This window comes from Capsella rubella, unplaced genomic scaffold (genome assembly GCF_000375325.1).
Source record: "Capsella rubella cultivar Monte Gargano unplaced genomic scaffold, Caprub1_0 scaffold_1, whole genome shotgun sequence".
Taxonomy (NCBI): domain Eukaryota; kingdom Viridiplantae; phylum Streptophyta; class Magnoliopsida; order Brassicales; family Brassicaceae; genus Capsella; species Capsella rubella.
In genome coordinates, this window is record NW_006238923.1 from 2088888 (window position 1) to 2109183 (window position 20296).

A 20296-nucleotide genomic window follows, 5' to 3' on the forward strand; every position below is an offset into this window, starting at 1 on the left:
AAATTTTGATGATTTAGTGTTGTATCTATAATTCACTAAAATTCATGAATTTCAAGTTTTTGGGATGTTATCAAGCTAATCATATATTATGAATGTTTTGATGTGTGTTTTAAATATTCATGAATTTTTTTTTTTGTAATAAATATGCAATTTCGTGATGACTAACTAAAAAAAGTTACGCGTTAAATACAAGAAAACAAAAAAATTTGAAGACAAAAGTTGTTTTATTGTCTGAACAAAACCCTCCCAAATATAGTGACACCACCATTACAGAAAATGCAAACTTCTACAGATCCAAAGGGTTCAATGCTACCTCTAGATTAGTCTGTGACTCTGTTTCAAGATGTGAGAATGCCAAATTCAAATTGACTAGTAAAGATGCGTTGGAATTTATTTTCCCAGTCATTGTCACAAGCGGTTGCTTTTGTCTTTCAAACATTATCTCTTATCAATGGTTTTGCTGTAGCAACTAGTCCCATCTTTGAACTTAAAAACATAGCTCATCCTTGTGATTTATGGGTTATTGTGTTGTGTGATTGTATCATATTTCTCTGTTTTTTCGAGAAACAAAAACAATGGAGACGATAAAGGTTACTTCTTTCGATCGTGCCAGTGAGCTTAAAGCTTTCGATGAGACGAAAACGGGAGTGAAAGGACTCGTCGACGCCGGAGTTTCAAAGATTCCACGCATCTTCCATCACCCACCTGCCAAATTATCAAACCCTAAACCACTTCCTTCGGACTTGCTACATCTCAAGACGATCCCAACGATCGATCTCAGAGGACGGGTGTTCGAGGACGTGATAAGCCGCAAGAACGCGGTTGAAGGGATCAAAGAAGCAGCAGCCAAGTGGGGTTTCTTCCAAGTGATTAACCATGGAGTTTCTCTTGATCTTCTTGAGAGGATGAAAGAAGGAGTTCGTAACTTTCACGAGCAGTCCCCTGAAGTGAGGAAAGACTTCTACACTCGCGATTTCAGCAGAAGGTTTATGTATTTAAGTAATTTCGATCTCTTCAGTTCTCCAGCTGCAAATTGGAGAGACACTTTCGCTTGTACCATGGCTCCAAATCCTCCGGAACCACATGATCTGCCAGAGGCTTGTAGGTATGACTACTCCGTTGCTTTAACTTGATTTGATGTGTAATCTTCTTTATTCGTATGGTGTATATGATCACTTCATTGGTTTCAGGGATGTTATGATCGAATACGCAAAGCAAGCCATGAAATTGGGTGAGTTTCTCTTTGAGCTTTTATCTGAAGCTTTAGGGTTGAACTCTAATCACCTCAAGGACTTGGATTGCTCCAAGGGTTTGCTCATGCTCTCCCATTACTACCCACCGTGTCCAGAGCCTGACCAAACTTTAGGCACAAGTCAGCACGCCGACAACTCTTTCCTTACCGTCCTTCTTCCAGATCAGATCGAAGGGCTTCAGGTTCGTCGCGAAGGCTATTGGTTCGATGTTCCTCATGTTTCCGGCGCTCTCATCATCAACATCGGAGATCTTTTACAGGCAAGTTTACCAATGTTTTTTTTACTCAAAATTTTGCATCGTATGGTTGATCTCCCCTCTAATTCAAAGGTTTTTTTTTGTTTGGTTTCGTGGTTTTAATGCAGCTTATAACAAACGACAAATTCATCAGTTTGGAGCATAGAGTATTGGCGAACAGATCCTCAAGAGCTCGAGTCTCTGTCGCATGTTTCTTTACCACCGGCATGAGACCGAACCCTACAATGTACGGACCCATTAGAGAGCTTGTGTCTGAAGCAAACCCTCCAAAGTACAGAGAGACAACCATTAGAGAATATGCTACTCACTTCAATGCTAAAGGACTTGACGGAACCTCTGCTTTGCTTCATTTTAAAATATGAACACACGTATCCAACATTAAAATATATGTAATATTACTCAAGTGAGAGACCAATACAGTGCTTGGTGAAGAAAAAATTCCCAAGGGGTTCATAAACGTCTCTGTTTATACTTTATTTTGATATCTTCAAAGCTCTTTAAAAAGCCCGAAACAAGAGTATTTCATTTGCTCACAAGTCATGATAACCATATGTAAAAGTACTGTTCTGTACGAAAGCCAAAAAGACTTTCAGAAGGAAACTACCGAGCTTGGTTGCACTGAATGCTGCAGCTGCGATAAGTCTGTGTCCCCTTCAACCTCCTCCATCATCACTTCAAGTTTCCTGCACCACACATATTTATGGTAACTTGTGTCGTTTTTCATCACTTCTTAGGGATATCATTGAGATTTGCGGTTAATATATACCTTGGAGGGAATAAAATTTGACAACCTTCTTCAGTAAGTGCCTTCTCCAATCTCACCTCAAATGGTGTTGCATGCCAGCTCACTTTCTGATCCTGCATAAGGTAAGAAGAATAGTTTCTGATTATTTAAGGAACTGAAAGAGCATGGACAGAGGAAATGAAATGCAAGGAAATATACCTCCTTGTATTTGGTTGTCGAATTTGGGATCCCATTTCCATCCCACAATTTGGGTGATATCTCAGTTTGGTCATTCTCGATCCACTGAGCAGCAGCTAGTCCAATGATAGGCCTGTCACCTGGAGTTATGGCAGCGAGTCCTGGTGTTCTATCGTTTGAAATCGCAATGTTTTCGTCACTGTCGTCATTGAGCTGGTTTAGCCAAGGAGAAAAACTTGCCTCAAACTTGGACAATTTCTCATCTGAGGTTTCTTCCACCTTTTCCTCATAAGTTGATGACGAAGGTGTTTCAGCTTGTTCAAGGCTTTCATGAGAATCATGAAGGGACTTATATAAGGATGCATTTTCCATTAAATTGGAAACTGAATGCACAAACTGCGACCTGATTCTTGGCCTCCCCCTTCCCGCTGATTCGATGTTAGCAGGATATATGGTTCCAGGAGTCTGCATCTCATCAGATAGCTTCAAGGGGGTTGGATTAGGCGAGCTCACTGTAAAAGAATATTTGCCACCCATCTCGGGTTTTCTTGAACTGCTATTCTCGGAAGAATTAGAAGAGTGAGACTGATCAAGATCGCATTCAAACCGGACAGACTTAGTCTTTCCAGCTGTGAGCTTTGGCCTGCCAGTTTTATCCAACTCACCCTTGATTGCAGTGCCAATGCTCTCCACTTCAATACTATCACTTGAAGCAGAAGAGATCCTTGAACTGTCCCGGACATCGATTACACAACTAATATGAAAAAGGAAAATAGTGAATTCCAGATCCAAAGATCCGTTAAACCATAGAAACCACACTATTTCTATCAAGAAACCATGTCAATTCAATCAAGCATATTTTTATTATATATTTTTATTCATAGAGCAATTTGAATTGGTGTATTTATTTTACCTGCTAGCTGTTTGCTCTGAAGTAAATGATGGTCTTCCGACCTCTTCACAAGATTTCATGGGGGTTGGCGATTCAGCCAAATGAGACCCCATCGCAGAGCTACTGGAAATCCATGAGTGAAAATGAGAAGATCCAGAATGTTGAGGGCTACTTAGTCTTTGGGATGCTTTCCTAATTTCGATAGGTGTCTCGAGTATAGTACCACAAGCTTTGAGAAATCGGGCCTATGATTCCACAAGTAAAAGGAAAAAAGCGTTAGATTCTCAGCATGAACTCTTTGAAGCATCAACAATCAGATTCTGTAGAAATTCTGAGGTTCCACAAAGAAAGAGTCTAGAATCTATAGCACCTTCATTATAGAGAAACAAAGCTAAAGACCACCGCAGTAACAAAAAACATAGAAACCCATCTTTTCTCATAAGACTTGCAAGAACAAAAACAGGGTTTCAATAGCTAGAAATTGATTCACGAGCAGTTAAGTTGATAATTGGAAATCAAATCCAAGGACACATATCTTGATCATGATAGAAGGATAATACACATCAGAGATGATTAGAGGCGATGTTCTAATAAGAACCATACCTCATCCCGTAGGTCTTTGTCAATATGTATAGAATCCAAATCAAGTCTTTCTTTGTCAAGGCAAGGCGAAGAAGCTGCTTTGTCACGACCAAAACCCATTCGTTAACAAGAGCAAAAACAAGACAATCATCTCGGTTCATGATAAAACCATAAAAAAAGAGAGAGTTACCTTTAGCAAGAAACAAAGCTGACAAATCATTCTGCGAGTCCTGAGCTTTCTGAAGATCAATAAGAAAAGGAAACTTGTTAGGGAGAGGCAATTTTGGGTCAGATCGATATGATCTTGATCAAGAAAATCGAAAGAAACGTGGTCCAAATATATGATTCAGTAACCAACAGATACATCCATCATACACAAAATCAAGCTCAAGGATCTATCAGGGAAGGATCTATTTCCTCAACGACCAAAATCGCAGCTAGATTAACACCAAAACTGACACGATCATGCAAAGAAAAGATGGGGAAAAAGCAAGCAAGAGAAGCGAAAGAGTTACTCTGGAATCGGCGAGTGAAGAGTGAGAGACGAGATTACTAGTAGAGCGATCGGCTCTGGCGCGGAAGCAGTCGAGAAAACAAGCCATGGCTCTACAAACTGATATATCGATGAATCTGAGCACGGATCTGCACAGTGGACTTAGGTTTCGCTTCATCAACAGACGTCTCATATCATTTGATTTCCTGACCAGCGCAACAGTGAAAGAGAAAACAATCAGGCGGACGATTTTCCCGAGAAACACGCAGAAAATGAGAGAGATAAAATGTCGTTTTATTTTGAAATTTGAAACACAAGGAGTGCGAGCGAATGAATCAGGTGCGTGCAGGTCTTCCCGATCAGACTATTTTTCTAAGTTAACCTAATTGTGGCCCATAAGGCCCAATGGGCACTTAGAGCTATCCAGTAAGGATTATTATTTTCTCTTAAAAAGAATAAAATAAAATAAATTTATGCCTGCCGGAAAGAAATAAAGGAAAATAGGGTAAAGGAAGGAGGCGGAAAGGAGCGAAACCGGAAAGACTAACCAACGAACGGGACACAGGCCGCCGAACAGTCTCTGCTCACTAGTATCGAGAGTCAGAGAAACCTTAAAAAAAGCGATGGTGAAGAAGAAGACGAATACGAAGCATATTCGTCTCTGCGAAACCACTACAGTTTGGGCCACCAAGCTCCTTGAGGAGTTTCGCGCCTCCGGGAATGATAGTGAGTTTTAGCTATTAGACTCCTTTGTTTTGATTCCTATCTTCTTAATCAACGTTTCTTCAGCTATGAACGCCAATACTCTCTACTCTCAGTGGTGTTTAAGTTATTGTTAGCTTCGGTGATTTCTATCGGAATGTTCTGTTTGATTGAATGCAAGTGTGTTGGCTTTCTATTGTGTAGCTTACGTCTTTGAGCAGCATCTTACAAATGGCGAACGTGGCATCGTTCATCAGATGTGCCGACGGATGGGTCTTCGATCAAAAAGTCACGGGTCAGTCACAGCTTTATGCAATTTTTCTTTGACGATTTGGGGATATCCAAGTTTTGGGTATCTACTACTTGAGAGCACCCTAGTTTCTTATCCTCTTGGATTCTGTGTAGGAGTGGGGAAGAAAGGCGTCTTTCTCTTTTCAAAAGTAAAGCTGGGAGTGCAGATGAGGAAGGAGATAGCATTTCAAAGTCAAAGAGCAATCATAGGTATGAAACCAGATATCAGAAAGGTAGCGCTCTAAGAAAGAAGATGGTACCACCAGAGAAGCTCAAATGTGTTTCATTTCCACCTGAGGCAAAAGCTGTTCTGAACGATTTATTTACTCGCTATCCACCTTGTGACGGCGATACTACTGGGACATCATTGGGTATATATACTGGAAACATCCGCAGTAATTGGAAAGATGACTTCTTCCAGAAACCTCAACTGACAAAACACGATATTAAGAATAACGTGGCATCTCTGAGTTCTAGACTGGAAAATGATAAACGTTTTCGACAGGTTAGCTGTTTATGTATTTTCACAAGATTGAAATATTTATCTATACATGTTTCAGAAAGTACAAACCATGCAGTGTTGGGTAAAAGAAACACTCTTCTATTTTAATGATTTGTCCAGATCTTTGAAGCACGTTCAAAGCTTCCCATCGCATCTTTTCGCGACGCCATTATATCTGCAGTTGAATCCAATCAGGTTATATATATGGGTTTCTTGATATCTAATTTGTTTCTCTATATCTGGATTCAGGATTTGAATTTCGTAATTGAGCTTTCAGTTGGGATTTCCACTGATTTTGAAAGAGTATTTATTCATTCTTATTTGAAATGTAGGTTGTTCTTATTGCTGGTGAAACTGGTTGTGGGAAAACTACTCAGGTACGTCTTCCTCTTGTTGTTTGTAGTTGTGTTTTTGCTATTTATTCTGTATTGTTTTCTTCTGGTGGAGTCAAGTATAGTTTTTTCTTTCTTTTTTTTTGGGTATAAATGTTAAGATAGTCTAGTATAGTTAATCATCACTGTTTTATTTATTTTCTAGGTTCATCTTGTCAATTTTCATGTCCAAAGCTAGCTACATAATATTTATGCATTGTGAAAAAATGAGTTTTAAGTGTTGTGGAATAAGGGTTTGTGTTCTTTTACATTATTACCTTATCACTGAATATTTATAAATCGTACTCTATTTCAAGTATTAGTTTCGTTTTTTTTTGTTTTTTTGTTTTTTTTGTTTTTTTTTCATTTGTGAGGTTTCTCAGGTGCTTCAGGTGTTGATATTTTAGGTGCCTCAATATCTTCTAGATCATATGTGGTATAGTAAGCAAGAAGCGTGCAAAATCATTTGCACACAACCTCGTCGTATCTCAGCTATTTCAGGTTTGTAATCTGATTCAAATCTTGCGAAGTTATTAGATTTTTCATTTAAATGCATGCAGTAAAAGTGGCAAACTCCTTACTTAATACCTTCTTTCCTAAATGAAGTTTCTGATCGAATATCTTGGGAAAGAGGTGAAACTATTGGGAGAACCGTCGGCTACAAGGTAAAGGGTCTTTTTCTTAGACATACTTATTTCATATGATAGACACACAAGTTCTCAGGGCTACAGTCTTTTCTCAATATATCATTGACTTTATGATACAAATTAATCTAGGTTCGGCTGCAAAGTGAAGGTGGAAGAGGGTCATCAGTTGTTTTCTGCACTAATGGCATTCTATTGAGAGTGCTTATAGGCAAAGGCGTTAACAGCTGTGTTCCTGATATAACTCACATTATTGTGGTAACACATTCTTGTTTAATTTATAATATGTTTTTTTTGTATGTAATTATAAGTATGCTTTCCCATTCACTACATGTCCTGGTTCTACCACCGGAGGAGTAAAATTTTAATTGAAAAAAAAGAGTATTAATTTGTGGATCACTTCATAGATTGATTTTGTAGATGTCTATATTGGTCACTAATCTGTGGATCACTTCGTAGGATGAAATCCATGAAAGGGACTCCTACTCTGATTTCATGTTAATGATTTTAAGGTACATTCTCTAGCCTTCTTAAACGCTTATGTGCTCAGCTTGTCAACGTGAACCAAAAAAGTCAAATAGATATGATGGCTATCGTTTAATTGGTGCCACACTATAATTTAGATGCATTGCTATACTTGTATTTAAATTATTTATTTGAAGCTAAGAAACGAAACCAACAACTGTTTGAATCTTTGGGTGAGTGGCAGAATTCAGATCAATTTGTGATTTTTTTTTTGCAGAGACTTACTTCCGACTAATCCTCATCTCCGACTGGTTAGTTATGCTCTTCTTCGTTTTCTATTGGTATGATACATTTGCAACATAAGAATAAATATTTTTCTGTGGTAACAGATTCTAATGAGTGCTACTCTTGATGCTGAGAGGTTTTCCGATTATTTCGGAGGTTGCCCGGTTGTCCGAGTGCCTGGATTCACTTATCCAGTTAATTCCTCTCTCTCTTCGTGTCTTTTTCTATCTAGTTTGCTATAGAATGTGCTACTTGTCTCATTGTATTGAAAAATAATATCTCGCGTCCGTATCGATAGGTGAGAACCTTTTTTCTGGAAGACGCACTCTCTGTCCTGATATCAGACAAGAATAATCATCTACTTTCTGCTGATTCGAACATACCAAGTGAAAAGCGTGATTTTAAAGACGAAGAAAAAGTTGTTTTAGATGAAGCTATCGACTTGGCATGGACTAATGATGAGTTTGATTGTCTCTTAGATCTAGTTTTTTCTGAAGGAAGTCCTGAGGCTTACAATTACCAGAATTCAATGACCGGTTTAACACCACTTATGGTCTTTGCTGGAAAGGGTAGGGTTAGCGATGTCTGCAAGCTCCTTTCATTTGGCGCTAATTGTACACTGAAATCCAAAGAAGGTATAACCGCATTAGAATTGGCTGAAAAAGAGAATCAAATTGAAACTGCTCAAATAATCAGGGAACATGCGGATAACACCAAGTCCAATTCTCAGCAAACACAAGACTTACTTGATAAGTATATGGCAACAATGAAACCAGAAGAAGTAGATGTGGGTCTTATAGTGAAGTTAATGAAGAAAATATGCGGTGATTCAAAAGTTGGTGCCATTCTTGTTTTTCTACCTGGGTGGGAGGAAATAAGAAAAACAAAAGAGAAATTGCTTGAGAATCCCTTTTTTGCTGATAGTGCTAAATTCAGCATTTTATGTCTTCACTCACGGGTTCCAGCAGACGAACAGAAGAAAGTTTTTGATTGTCCCCCTCGAGGTTGTTGCAAAGTTGTGCTTGCAACAAACATTGCTGAATCAGCAGTTACTATTGATGATGTGGTTTATGTGATAGATAGCGGCCGGATGAAGGAAAAGAGTTATGATCCTTATAACGATGTGTCAACGCTCCAATCATCTTGGGTATCAAAAGCAAATGCAAAACAGAGGGCAGGTCGAGCAGGCCGTTGCCAGCCCGGCGTTTGTTATCATCTATATTCTAAACTCCGGGAAGCGTCTTTACCCGAATTTAGAGTTCCTGAAGTTAAGAGAATGCCAGTGGATGAACTCTGCTTGCAGGTGCTGTTATTTCTAATGTATATTTTTTTTCTATGATGTTTAATGTTGTTCAAGTATGGTACCATCCTGTTTGACAGGTCTCGCATGCTTGATTTCTTACTGATGTCCTTCAATAATATGTTCAGGTTAAAATGCTGGATCCGAATTGCAATGTAAATAAATTCCTTCAGAAATTGATGGACCCGCCAGTTGCTCAAAGTATTGCGAATGCCTTAATCATCCTTAAAGATATTGGGGCATTGACTCCTCAAGAAGAGCTGACAGAACTTGGACAGAAATTTGGTCAGCTTCCAGTTCATCCTCGGATTAGCAAGATGATTTATTTCTCCATATTAGTGAACTGTTTGGATCCAGCACTTATTCTGGCATGTGCAGCCGACGAGAAGGATCCATTTATCATGCCCATGTTGCCAGGTGAAAGAAAAAAAGCTGCTGCCGCAAAACATGAACTTGCATCGCTTTATGGAGACCACAGTGATCATCTTGCGACTGTTGCGGCTTTTCAGTGCTGGAAAAATGCAAAAGAAAGTGGTCGAGCTAAGGAGTTTTGTTCTAAGTACTTCATCTCCCAAATCGCCATGAAGAGGCTGGATGATCTGTGTCGCAAGCTTCAGGGAGAACTTAAAAGACATGGGGTCATCCCTAGCAGTTCAAACTGTAGCCTGAATGCTCATGATCCGGGTATTCTCCGTGCTGTTGTAGCAGTAGGATTGTACCCTATGTTAGGAAGGATGTGCCCAGTTTCCAAGAACCAGACAAGGTCTGTAGTAGAGACTATTACTGGAGCTAAAGTTCGTGTGCCCTCGCTAGCAAACAATGTCAACATTTCCTCTTCCAAGTATGACGAAGCTTTGATTGTTTTTGATGAGATCACTCGAGGAGATTGGGGTGTGCAGATAAGAAGCTGCACTCTTCTCCCCACTGTACCTTTGTTACTGTTTTCAAGAGAGATAGCCGTGTCTCCTACAGAGAGCTATGATGCTGATAAGAGTGATAACGAGGAAGAAATTGTAGGAGATGCGATGGACATAGATAAAAAGGGTGGTAGGGATGGAGAGAAAATAATGCTTGCTCCGGAAAATTTAGTAAAAGTAATAGTGGATCGGTGGCTGCCTTTCAAGGTTACAGCTTTGGAAATTGCTCAAATGTACATCTTGAGAGAGAGACTAATGGCGTCCATTTTGTTCAAGGTACATGAGTTGTATAATCACTACGATTTAAGGTTTTCATGGTTTGATTTTGGCAATGGCATCTTCAAACCTTTAATTTGCATTTTGTAGGTTAATCATCCAAAGGAAAATTTGCCGCCTCATCTCGGTGCTTCTATGTACGCGATAGCTTGTATTCTCTCAAATGATAGCGTTGCCCAATCTTTGGCTCAAAATTTAGCTGAGCAACCTATTGCTTCAGTGACAGATGCAACGAGTCCCAGGGATGACATACTTTCCGCTCACCCCAATGAGCTTCAGGAGCATGACCCGCCCACTATTCAAATGGGGTCAAAGCTCGAATTAACCAACAAGTTGGGTTTGGGTAATATGGAAGAGAGCTTGCCTTCAAATTTCGCTGATGGTAATGAGCAACCCAACCCAAACACACTTTCGGATCTTGCTAATGAGAATGAGCAAACAGAGCTTAATCTACCTATCAACTTGGATTATGGTAACATGGAAGAAAGCTTGCCTATCATTCCTGCTAATGGGGATGAACAACTTGACCCGAGCACTGCTCCAATGGAAGCTACGATAGCGGCTAAGCAACCAAAAAAGAAGCGATCAAGGTCCAAAAAGTGCGAATCGGTCAACAATCTTGATTTGGTGAACATGGAAGAGAACAAGCCTTCTGATCTGGCTAATAGGAATGAGCAAAAAGAGCCTAAGTCAGTCAGCCTGTTGGATCCGGGCAAGGAGAACGAGAGCATTCCTTTGAATCTTGTCAGTGGTAATGAGCAAGCTGACTCAAACACTGTTCCAGCGGCTAAGAAACCAAAAAAGAAAAAGCGCAAATTAGCTGACAGCTTTGATTCGGGTAAGAATATGGAAGAGAATATGCCTTCTACTAGTGGGATTGAACCTCCTGACCAAAAAAATGTTCTGACTGAAGCTCCATCAATGGTTAAGCAACAAGAACAACGGAAAGCAAAAACAGAGCGAAAATCAGGGAAGAAGTCGGGTTAGATAGAGGTAAAAGCGAGCATACCTTCGGATCATACCAAGGGAAATGATCACTGTGACCCAAACACTCCACGGACTGAAGCTGCACTAAAGGAGGACAATTGTAAAGCGGAACAGAAAGTGAAACCAAGAAGGTTACTCGCAAGGACAAACAGGAAGAGAAGTATGATGCCCCTATTACACTTCGGTGTTTTAACGAGCATTTAGGTGTTTGTCATGAAACGAATTTTGTTCAAATGTTACCTACCGAATTTTGTTCAAATGTCACCTACCATGATTTATCTACATAGGTTTGTAACAGATTTGGAAAATTTTAACGATTTTGTTAGATTATTATTGTTGTAGTCACGATTTCAGTAGATAATTTGTAGTCGTTCTAACTTAGTGCTACCATTGTTCTATCATTAATTTGAAACAAATTCGTACGCATGTAATGGAAAAAGAAGAAAAACCAATATTAATCCAGAACTGTGTAGCGTGAGCAGAAAAAGATTGATTCTTGGAAGAGTAGAATACTAAATATATGTGAGTAGACATGATGGAACCGAAAGCAAATGAATCTGACGTGGAACAAGAACGAAGCGTATCTGCCACGTGTCACAATACAAGACCTCAACAACCTTATCTGGACATCAACACAGAGATCCTCCAATATCCGAAACCAGCCAATGAGCTTCACTCTTCGTTTGAGCTCCATACATTAACACACTCCACAATCCTCAAAAACATTTTCATAACAGAGAGAGATACACAGAGAGAGAAAGAGAGACAGACATAGAGAGAGAGAGAGAGAGAGAGAGAATGGCGTACAGCGCGTGTTTCCTACACCAGAGTGCATTGGCTTCCTCAGCCGCACGATCATCATCTTCCTCCTCCTCCCAGCGTCACGTTTCGCTCTCCAAACCTGTTCAGATCATGTGTAAAGCCCAACAGCCTCACGAAGACGATAACTCCGCCGTCTCTCGCCGTCTCGCTCTCACCCTCCTCGTCGGCGCCGCCGCTGTTGGTTCCAAAGTATCTCCCGCTGATGCCGCCTACGGTGAAGCAGGTGCGGATACATATTTAAAAAAAAAAAAATCAGATAATCTCGGATCATGTCACTTTCAGACCAATAAATAATCTTGAAAACATATCGTGGGGTTTCTTTTTCTCCTTTTTTTAATTTGGTTTGTTGCAGCAAATGTGTTTGGGAAGCCAAAGACGAACACAGACTTCATGCCATACAGTGGAGATGGATTCAAAGTGCAGGTGCCAGCAAAATGGAACCCAAGCAAAGAGATAGAGTATCCAGGACAAGTCCTTAGGTACGAAGACAACTTCGATGCCACCAGCAATCTCAATGTCATGGTCACTCCTACCGACAAGAAGTCCATCACTGATTACGGTTCTCCCGAAGAGTTCCTCTCTCAGGTCTTTGCTTTACGCCATCATCTATAAACATATTGATAAATCAAATACTCTAATGAACTGTGAGACTGAATGTTGATTCGGTTTTGGGTTTATGCAGGTTAATTACCTCCTAGGGAAACAAGCTTACTTCGGCGAGACTGCCTCTGAGGTAAACTTCCAACTGTCTTTTGGTAATGTAAACATGAAGCTGATATAATAGAATATGAGAATCAAACACCCAAAACTCAAAATTTCTCTCCCTTGTTGTCAACCCATAGAACAAATCCTTTGCCAACTGATAAACCTACAAAGATCTCTCTAGTTTTGGATAAAGTCTTACAGGCAAAGATTTTATCCTCTCTAACAAAGAGGGATATATAAACTTCAATTTTATAACGTGACCAACATTGTTACCTTATGTGTAGTTAGACTATCAGGTCCTAACTGTGTGTGTGAATCTGATGTTTCTTGCAGGGAGGCTTTGACAACAATGCAGTGGCAACAGCAAACATTCTGGACTCATCATCTCAGGACGTTGGTGGAAAACCATACTATTACTTGTCGGTGTTGACAAGAACGGCTGATGGAGACGAAGGTGGAAAGCACCAGCTGATCACAGCCACTGTGAACGGAGGGAAACTTTACATCTGCAAAGCACAAGCTGGAGACAAGAGGTGGTTCAAGGGAGCCAGGAAATTTGTTGAGAACGCAGCCACTTCTTTCAGTGTTGCTTGAGTGAAAGCAACACAACATAACAATGCTCTGCTTGCTTTCTTCATTTGTCTCTTGTAAAAAAAGGAAAATGGAACCGAGCTTTTGAGACCTATCAAGATGATGTTACCTTTGCGGCTTCACTTGTGTACCTGTGATAACAGACCCTTTTCAAGTTTTCTAAAAAAACTATATTCAGTAAATTATTTCTCCAAGTAAAGACACTGACGAAATCTTAATCCTTAAAAAAACATCCTAAAGACAATGAAGAAAGCTCGCGATAGGTTAAAATGCAGACGAATTGAGATGTGTGACTAGAACTGATATTTTATATCAAGTGCCAAACGCCCTCTATTTTTCCGATCATTTGTATGGCTACTGTAAAATTCTTGAATAAGCAAAGATGTTTTATTTTCATATGTATTAAAATACTTTACCATCATTTACATGCTACTTTTCATCATATTGTAACCTTTGAGCTTTACAAGTGCTACAAACGGGGTTTCAATGAGTTCAGAGATACTCAACAGGGAAACCAATGACGGGTTTTATCACAGAGGCCAGGGACCGTAGCTCACTCACTTCGTTGTCTGTCAGACTCCAACCTATCGCTCCCGCAAACTCTTTGGCTTGTTCTGCGTTCTTGGCTCCTGGGATGGGTATCACGTTCCCTTGTGCCACCAACCAGTTCAATGCTACCTGCACACAACAACACAAAAAAACAAAAAAAGGCATATGATTCGATGCAAATCAAGGACTCCATCCTTAGGTTTACTGAACTTCTAACACGGCCTTGTTCCTCAAAATCAGCTAAAGAAGTAAATATACAAACTAATTTGACTTATACGTGTATTTGCGTCTATTCACATAATAATGACTGATGAAAAAATATGGTAATCTGCAAGTACCTAGAGTAGGATGAACATGCAGAGGGTGTACAACTTGGATAGCTCAATGTGGATCACACAATTATACGTGTTTATTTTTCTTTACATTTTTGGACTTCAACTTTAGGCAGGGAAAACCAAAGATAGAGCGCATAAGCAAAAGAGAACAAACCTGTGTGGGTGTTTTGCTGTAGTTTTCACCAATTTGTTTGATTCTGTTCAACAGGGGTTGGAGCTGTAACGTCACAAGTCATAGTTAGTGAAGCAATTTGGCAGGATTATGCTACCTATTGATAATTTATGCATAGGTACATTGATTGGTGTATATGGGTGTGTATAAGAAGTGAGTGCTTTTTCTCAAAACAGAATATCCTTAGACAATAGCAGGACTAAAAATCGGCAGGTTTATAGCAATTAGATGTAAGTCTCCTAGAAGACTCTGAGAGTATTTTAAATGTAACTATAGTTTTGCAGAAACATATATATGGCTGAGGTAAATAACATAGATCTATGCAGTCAAAGCTCTTACCTTTGTTAAGAACTCACGAGTATAAATGCGACCCCGAGGACCTGAGGGTGGATTCTCTGGGGTGTATTTACCAGTAAGAGCACCTGGAAAAACAGAAGAAGAAAAGATAGATGTTCACTGGCCTAGTTGTTTTGAGTAAATAATATCAGAGACTTGTGCAATTTTATCAGAGAAAGATAGACATGACACAAAGCAAAGGAGAGAAAGGCAAATCACCTTGAGCGATGGGGGAATATGCAATTAAAGTAACTCCAAGTTCATCACAAGCATCCTTTACACCAGTCTGTTCTGGAGCTCTGTAGATCAGACTGTAGTTGACTTGATTTGAGGCCAGAGGAATGCCTCTCTTTTTGAGTCTCTCATAAGCATCACGTAGCCGCTTCTCTGAATGAGCGTGACCCACAACAGTGAGTATGACAACTTTGAAAGCTCAATAAAGTAACATATGATGTGCACTATCAAACCAATTATACTTTCTACTTTCTATATTACTTTTAAAATGGAGAATATATATCCTAGCATTGACAAGGAAAAGTTGCACATCGTGATATAAATGTTGTTTTCTTTCAAGTCCCGATCATCCGAGAGGAAAAAAGAAACAGATTGAAATGATATACCGCTGTAGTTGGAAACACCAACAGCCTTCACAAGTCCTTGTTCAACAGCGTCCCCAAGACCATCGAGATATCCTATAATATCAGTTGACAGTGTCATTAGATTTTATATGATTACCAAAAACCGACAAGACTTTTGTTCAAAGTAGCTACAATGCTGCTCTTAAGAAAAAACCTTCATTTCCCCATAGTCCTGGCCTGAAATTTTTAACCAAGCAAATAGTGAGATAGTTCCCTTACAGTGTAAAATTCGACATGAATCAGGGGTACATACCAATGTAGTTGATAGAGATCCACAGATGAAAGCTCAAGCCGGGAAAGGGAATCTTTAAGGGCAGTGATAACACTTTCACGACCCAATCGCCATGGCAATGCGGCAAACTTTGTAGCAACTGAAATCTCAGCTCCAGGGTATCTCTTTTTTCTCTCACGAATGAATCTGTTGAAAATATCACCAATGATAGTCAAGAAGAATATCTATGAGGATCGTTGCCCACTGTTGCATGGATCCCAAATACAGCTAAAAAAAAGTACCTTCCTAAAAGAGTTTCAGAGCTTATAGCACCCAGGGAAAACTATAAGACATGGAGACAAGAAAGTGAAAATTTCCAATAAGTTGTTTCTAAACAAACTAGTTTAGGAAGAGTAATGAGCATTTCAATTCTTACCTTGGAACCATAAACTTCTGCGGTATCGAAAAAATCTATACCGTTATCAAGACTGATATCGAAAGCACCTTTAGCAGCCTTGAGTTTCTTGTCTACCATGACAGAAAGGAAAAAACCAAAACTTTTTTCATCTCGATACTTGTGGACACATAGGAGAAAAGGTAACAACAAGTGGAGAGAAGCTCAAAAAGAAGAATCAAATAAAGAGGGACTCTTTTTACTTACTTACTTACATACGTTATAAAAGTGAATGAAAAGAAACAGTCAAAAAATTATGCATAGTAGTGTCAACTAGCAAAATCAATTTTAAAATAGAATCACAAAGTGTCAATAGAAATTTAAGTGGAAATCAAGCGAAAGGGAAATTGCAAAAGCACTGACCATCCCACTCGAAATCATTCCAGTAGCTATTATCACCCCATGACCAGACTCCGATGCCAAGCTTGGTCACTTTCAAATCGGAGCCACCCAATCTCACTTTTGAATCTTCCGACGTCGCCGGAGCCACGGAATCGCCGGAGGCTACAGCTCTGACCAGCTTACGGACGAAACTTCCTCTTCCCCGAGAGCCTTCCGAAACAACATTGTTTAAAGGGAAAGTGAAATGCGTAGCCAAGGCCATGCTCTTAATTTTTTTCTTTTTTACGGGTTTTGGAATTGGAAGAACCCAAAGAAGAAGAAGAAGAAGAAGTTGAGGTTTGGGGAAACTCATGAGAGACGGTGAGATAGACACGTAGGATGTTGGCGGGCCGAGCAACTCAAAAATCTATTCCTTTTTTTTTTTTTTTAATTTCTAATTGGGGATTCCAATCTGTAAAACGTAAATATTATATTTCTCTTAACTAATTGCCGTACCCTAATCTAAGAAAATACAATATTTAAGAGATAATTAATTATGTACCACACTTACTAAGCAGCAAGCATATCTCACTAACATGTTATATACTGTAGCTTCTAAAATAAAATGAGAGAGTTAAGAAAATTTGTTCAACAACATGTTGTACATGACAAAGATTAACGCAAAAAATGCAATTATCAATAGAAATAAGAGGGATCATCATCATCATATAGTAAGAATCAAGAGTTCCTCACTCACTCTCCAACTCATCAAACGGCAACAATAAACTTGCCCATAATCTTTCTTCTAGCACAACAAAACTGTGCGCAAAACCAATCATCATCAAACGAAACATAATAATCCTTCTTTAAGAGTTGTCATTCCCAACAACCAACATCTTTCATTTATGGTCACGGTACTAAGTCGATTCTGATTGTTGCAGTGAAAAAAATATTATGATAATATTTCAAGATTCTGCTGCTGTAGATGGAGTTGCAGCTGCAGCTGGAGGTTTCAGGAGAGGCTGTAGCGCCTTCACAACTATGCTCATATTTGGTCTAAACTCAGCTTCGTATTGCACACACAATGCTGCTACTGCTGCTAGCTGCAATTCCCCACATATATACACATATTTATTTGCATCTTTCCAATAACTGATTTTCTTTTTTCATCAGTTTCAACTTTTCATATGTTCATAAAAGAGCGAGGTACCTTAGCAACTGCTTTTGGAGGGTAATCGGCTTTTAGCTTTGGATCAATGCACTGTTTGACTTTATCCTCACTGAGTCTTGGTGTCGCCTGATCAGAGCCAATACATTGGGAATTGTAAGCCACCGGATACGAGGAAAAAAAAAAAATCATTCTTTAGAGGAATGTATGCTCACCCAGGTTACAAGACTCTGTTGACCTCGAGGCATGGTATGATCCACTGGTTTCCTCCCTGTGAGAAGTTCTAGAAGTACAACCCCAAAACTGTACACATCACTCTTCTGTGTCAACTGTCCAGTCATTGCATATCTGCATATGAGGGCGGATTAACATTTTAGCTGTTTATTATGCATTCATACGTACACAAAACAGTTAAGGGCTTAAGACACATTACTCTGGAGCATGATAGCCGAAAGTTCCCAATACTCTTGTAGAGTGAAGGCGAGCAGCATTATCAGGTGCTTGATTCGAGAGATTGAAATCAGCAATCTTTGCCTTGTAGTCTTCAAAAAGAAGGACATTGCTTGATCTTATGTCTCTATGGATTACAGGAGGCTGAGACTTTTCATGGAGGTATTCCAAACCCCTAGCTGCTTCAACTGCTATTTTCACCCTTGTTATCCAGTCAAGTGTTGGACCTGGTTGTGCCCCTTGAACTCCCTTCCTACCTGTAATCGCACAAATAACAATCAACTACATGGACACAACAAAAAATTTTGGCCAAACCAGGGGGTTTGTTTAGCAACGGAATGGAGCAGAAAATCTCAAAGTCCAAAAAGCGTATCTTACCATGTAAGATGTCATGCAACGATCCCATTGTTGCAAACTCATATGCAAGGACGCGCAGGTTTCCATCAACACAAAAACCAAGCAATTGAATGAGATTCTCATGCTTCAGTCTAGAAACCATCGAAACCTAAAGAAGAGCAAAGTATGAGTATGACAAGTTGAAAGAGGAAGTAAACACAAACTTCCTGGGAAAAATGTATAGATACTAATACTCCTCTCATGTCATTACAAAGCAAGTTGATTGAGAGGAACTGAAAGGATTTGAAGAAGATTAATAACCTGACTCAAGAATTCGGCATCTGATTCAGCCTCAGGTGCGACATCAAGTTTCTTCAGAGCAACTGCTACACCATCATTTAGTGTGGCATAATAGACTCTCCCGTAAGATCCTTCACCGATCAGTGCCTTTGATCCAAAATTTTCAGTCTTTTCCTTTACCTCATCCAAAGACAAGGGAGGAACCTCGATCGGAAGAGCTTCCTTCTTCACCTCATGTTTTGCAACCGGTGCTGGTTTTGGATTCTTATGATTAGCTACACACATGAAGACACTAAACATGATAAGCATAAACAGAAAATCAACTTCATAGATACACAATATGAAGTCACTAAATGTTTAAAAATGTCTGACTGATTTGCAAAATATAATAACTGCCAAACTAAGGTGGGAATGGAATATATTCCCTCAAAGAATACCGTAAGACATGCATAATGAAAATAATTTCAGCAAATAAGTAGAGAATCTAAGATAAACATACCATCAGATTGCTGCTGCGAATTTTTGAGTTGTTGCTCTTCATTTGAGTCTTCTATCTGACATGTACAACAGATCCACTTGCGCATCCTTGTTCACTGGTAGATCTTTGAAAACCTTTGGCTCCTGGAATAGATGAAGTAACTGAATATAGATGCAAAGGAGATAGGACCAGATGTGTGAGCCAAAAAAAAAAGGAATATCTAATACTAGCTCAATACCCAATAAGTCCTTAACAGAAAAATCTAGACGCAACAACCACATTTACTTCATTCTCATGAACGCATAGTTTACTACCAAAGGAACAGTAAAAGCATATAGTTCCAAGTCAGTAGGCTGATATATTAGTAATATATTATCTCCGCAGTTAGAAGGTAGGAGATATTAAGAACGATCAGATTTAAGCAGAAACCCAGAATATTACAAATTGAGATCACATTTATATATTGGCAAAGGTGATTTGAGAGTAGATTCTCCAGGAAGAGAAAATGTAATTCCTAGTTCATCAAAAATTCCTCAATCAATAAAGAAAAAACACATGATTAAATATAAAAAACATTTGATCATACATGCAAAAATAAAAAAAAGAAATAGGGACAAACAAGGGCCAGAACAATAATCAAAGGCTCACAATTTCATCACCCAAGAGACTCAAGAACTTTGAAAAATAAAAATAAAAACCCAGATGAGCGATCTGCCCCAAATGTATCTCCAGAAAATCAGAAACGAAATCGAATGGAAAAAAAATTGAAATCAAAGAAAAGGAAAAAGCGTCAGGGATTAAAAACGAACCCAGAAGCCATACAAAGCATGAATCTATATAATACACCACCATTGCTACTAAAATCCAAAATTCATATACAGACATAAAAAAAAAGGAAAGGGAATAGCTTCGTTACCCGTCTAGTCACCTTACAAAACTCGATGTCCCTCTCAATCTCTCTATAGGGCTCGTCGTCGCCTACAACGATCGTCTCCTCCGCGATGAAGAGAGAGAGAGAGAGAGAGAGGGTTGCTTGATGGAGAGACGAAGGGAGAAAGAAAGAAAGAAAGAAAGAAAGAAGGAAATGGCCAAAAAGCAAACTTAACAGCTTTGGCGTTTTTGTTGTCTCTCTCTCTCTCTCTCTCTCTTAATAATCTAAATATCTAATAATCCCTTCTTTTGTTTGGCCTTTTGCTTTTATTGAACTCTCTCTCTCTTGTTTTTATTTAAATATTTTATTTACTCCAATTTCCAGATATGTATGTAAACCTTATCACCTAATCCAAGATAAG

The 20296-nt window shown here is 39.2% G+C and overlaps 6 protein-coding genes across 10 annotated transcripts; 3 read left to right on the top strand and 3 right to left on the bottom strand.

Moving 5' to 3' along the window:
• The first annotated feature begins 514 nt into the window (after positions 1–514).
• LOC17897922 (1-aminocyclopropane-1-carboxylate oxidase homolog 3) lies at positions 515–2040 on the top strand. Its single transcript, XM_023777094.1, has 3 exons — positions 515–1105; positions 1191–1512; positions 1617–2040. The coding sequence occupies exons 1-3, from the start codon at positions 576–578 to the stop codon at positions 1869–1871; spliced, it is 1107 nt and encodes a 368-aa protein (XP_023632862.1). The 5' UTR covers positions 515–575; the 3' UTR covers positions 1872–2040.
• Positions 1886–4669, bottom strand: LOC17900187 (protein JASON). The gene is made up of 7 exons (XM_023777093.1): positions 4421–4669; positions 4096–4144; positions 3927–4000; positions 3345–3568; positions 2453–3185; positions 2276–2367; positions 1886–2192 (listed from the first exon to the last, which is right to left on the bottom strand). Exons 1-7 carry the CDS (start codon positions 4589–4591, stop codon positions 2099–2101), a joined length of 1437 nt encoding a protein of 478 aa, XP_023632861.1. The 5' UTR covers positions 4592–4669; the 3' UTR covers positions 1886–2098.
• Positions 4670–4896: 227 nt separating this feature from the next.
• LOC17898158 (DExH-box ATP-dependent RNA helicase DExH2) lies at positions 4897–11525 on the top strand. Of its 2 annotated transcripts, XM_006306110.2 has the most exons (14): positions 4897–5124; positions 5305–5395; positions 5506–5896; positions 6014–6088; positions 6226–6270; positions 6672–6765; positions 6871–6929; positions 7041–7166; positions 7368–7420; positions 7651–7684; positions 7763–7852; positions 7957–8961; positions 9087–10151; positions 10242–11525. In XM_006306110.2, exons 1-14 carry the CDS (start codon positions 5022–5024, stop codon positions 11136–11138), a joined length of 4128 nt encoding a protein of 1375 aa, XP_006306172.2. In that variant the 5' UTR covers positions 4897–5021; the 3' UTR covers positions 11139–11525. The 2 variants fall into 2 exon arrangements, with proteins under 2 accessions (XP_006306172.2, XP_023644603.1); XM_023788835.1 differs by lacking the exons at positions 4897–5124; positions 5305–5395; positions 5506–5896; positions 6014–6088 and having other exon boundaries at positions 6234–6270; positions 6648–6765.
• A 334-nt stretch (positions 11526–11859) lies between these two features.
• LOC17896769 (oxygen-evolving enhancer protein 2-1, chloroplastic) lies at positions 11860–13438 on the top strand. The gene is made up of 4 exons (XM_006303518.2): positions 11860–12183; positions 12313–12545; positions 12643–12693; positions 12999–13438. Exons 1-4 carry the CDS (start codon positions 11937–11939, stop codon positions 13257–13259), a joined length of 792 nt encoding a protein of 263 aa, XP_006303580.1. The 5' UTR covers positions 11860–11936; the 3' UTR covers positions 13260–13438.
• Positions 13439–13621: 183 nt separating this feature from the next.
• LOC17897335 (uncharacterized oxidoreductase At1g06690, chloroplastic) lies at positions 13622–16779 on the bottom strand. Its single transcript, XM_006306125.2, has 10 exons — positions 16315–16779; positions 15934–16025; positions 15800–15840; positions 15540–15704; positions 15441–15463; positions 15269–15340; positions 14868–15035; positions 14652–14734; positions 14295–14357; positions 13622–13934 (listed from the first exon to the last, which is right to left on the bottom strand). Exons 1-10 carry the CDS (start codon positions 16643–16645, stop codon positions 13749–13751), a joined length of 1224 nt encoding a protein of 407 aa, XP_006306187.2. The 5' UTR covers positions 16646–16779; the 3' UTR covers positions 13622–13748.
• A 166-nt stretch (positions 16780–16945) lies between these two features.
• LOC17897155 (PTI1-like tyrosine-protein kinase 1) lies at positions 16946–20144 on the bottom strand. 4 transcript variants are annotated; one of them, XM_023788837.1, is made up of 8 exons: positions 19933–20144; positions 19026–19147; positions 18548–18801; positions 18269–18395; positions 17874–18147; positions 17656–17788; positions 17483–17569; positions 16946–17375 (listed from the first exon to the last, which is right to left on the bottom strand). In XM_023788837.1, the coding sequence occupies exons 2-8, from the start codon at positions 19108–19110 to the stop codon at positions 17238–17240; spliced, it is 1098 nt and encodes a 365-aa protein (XP_023644605.1). In that variant the 5' UTR covers positions 19111–19147; positions 19933–20144; the 3' UTR covers positions 16946–17237. The 4 variants fall into 4 exon arrangements, with proteins under 4 accessions (XP_023644605.1, XP_023644606.1, XP_023644604.1 ...); XM_023788838.1 differs by having other exon boundaries at positions 19026–19165; XM_023788836.1 differs by having other exon boundaries at positions 19026–19165; positions 19921–20144.
• Between the last annotated feature and the right edge of the window lie 152 nt (positions 20145–20296).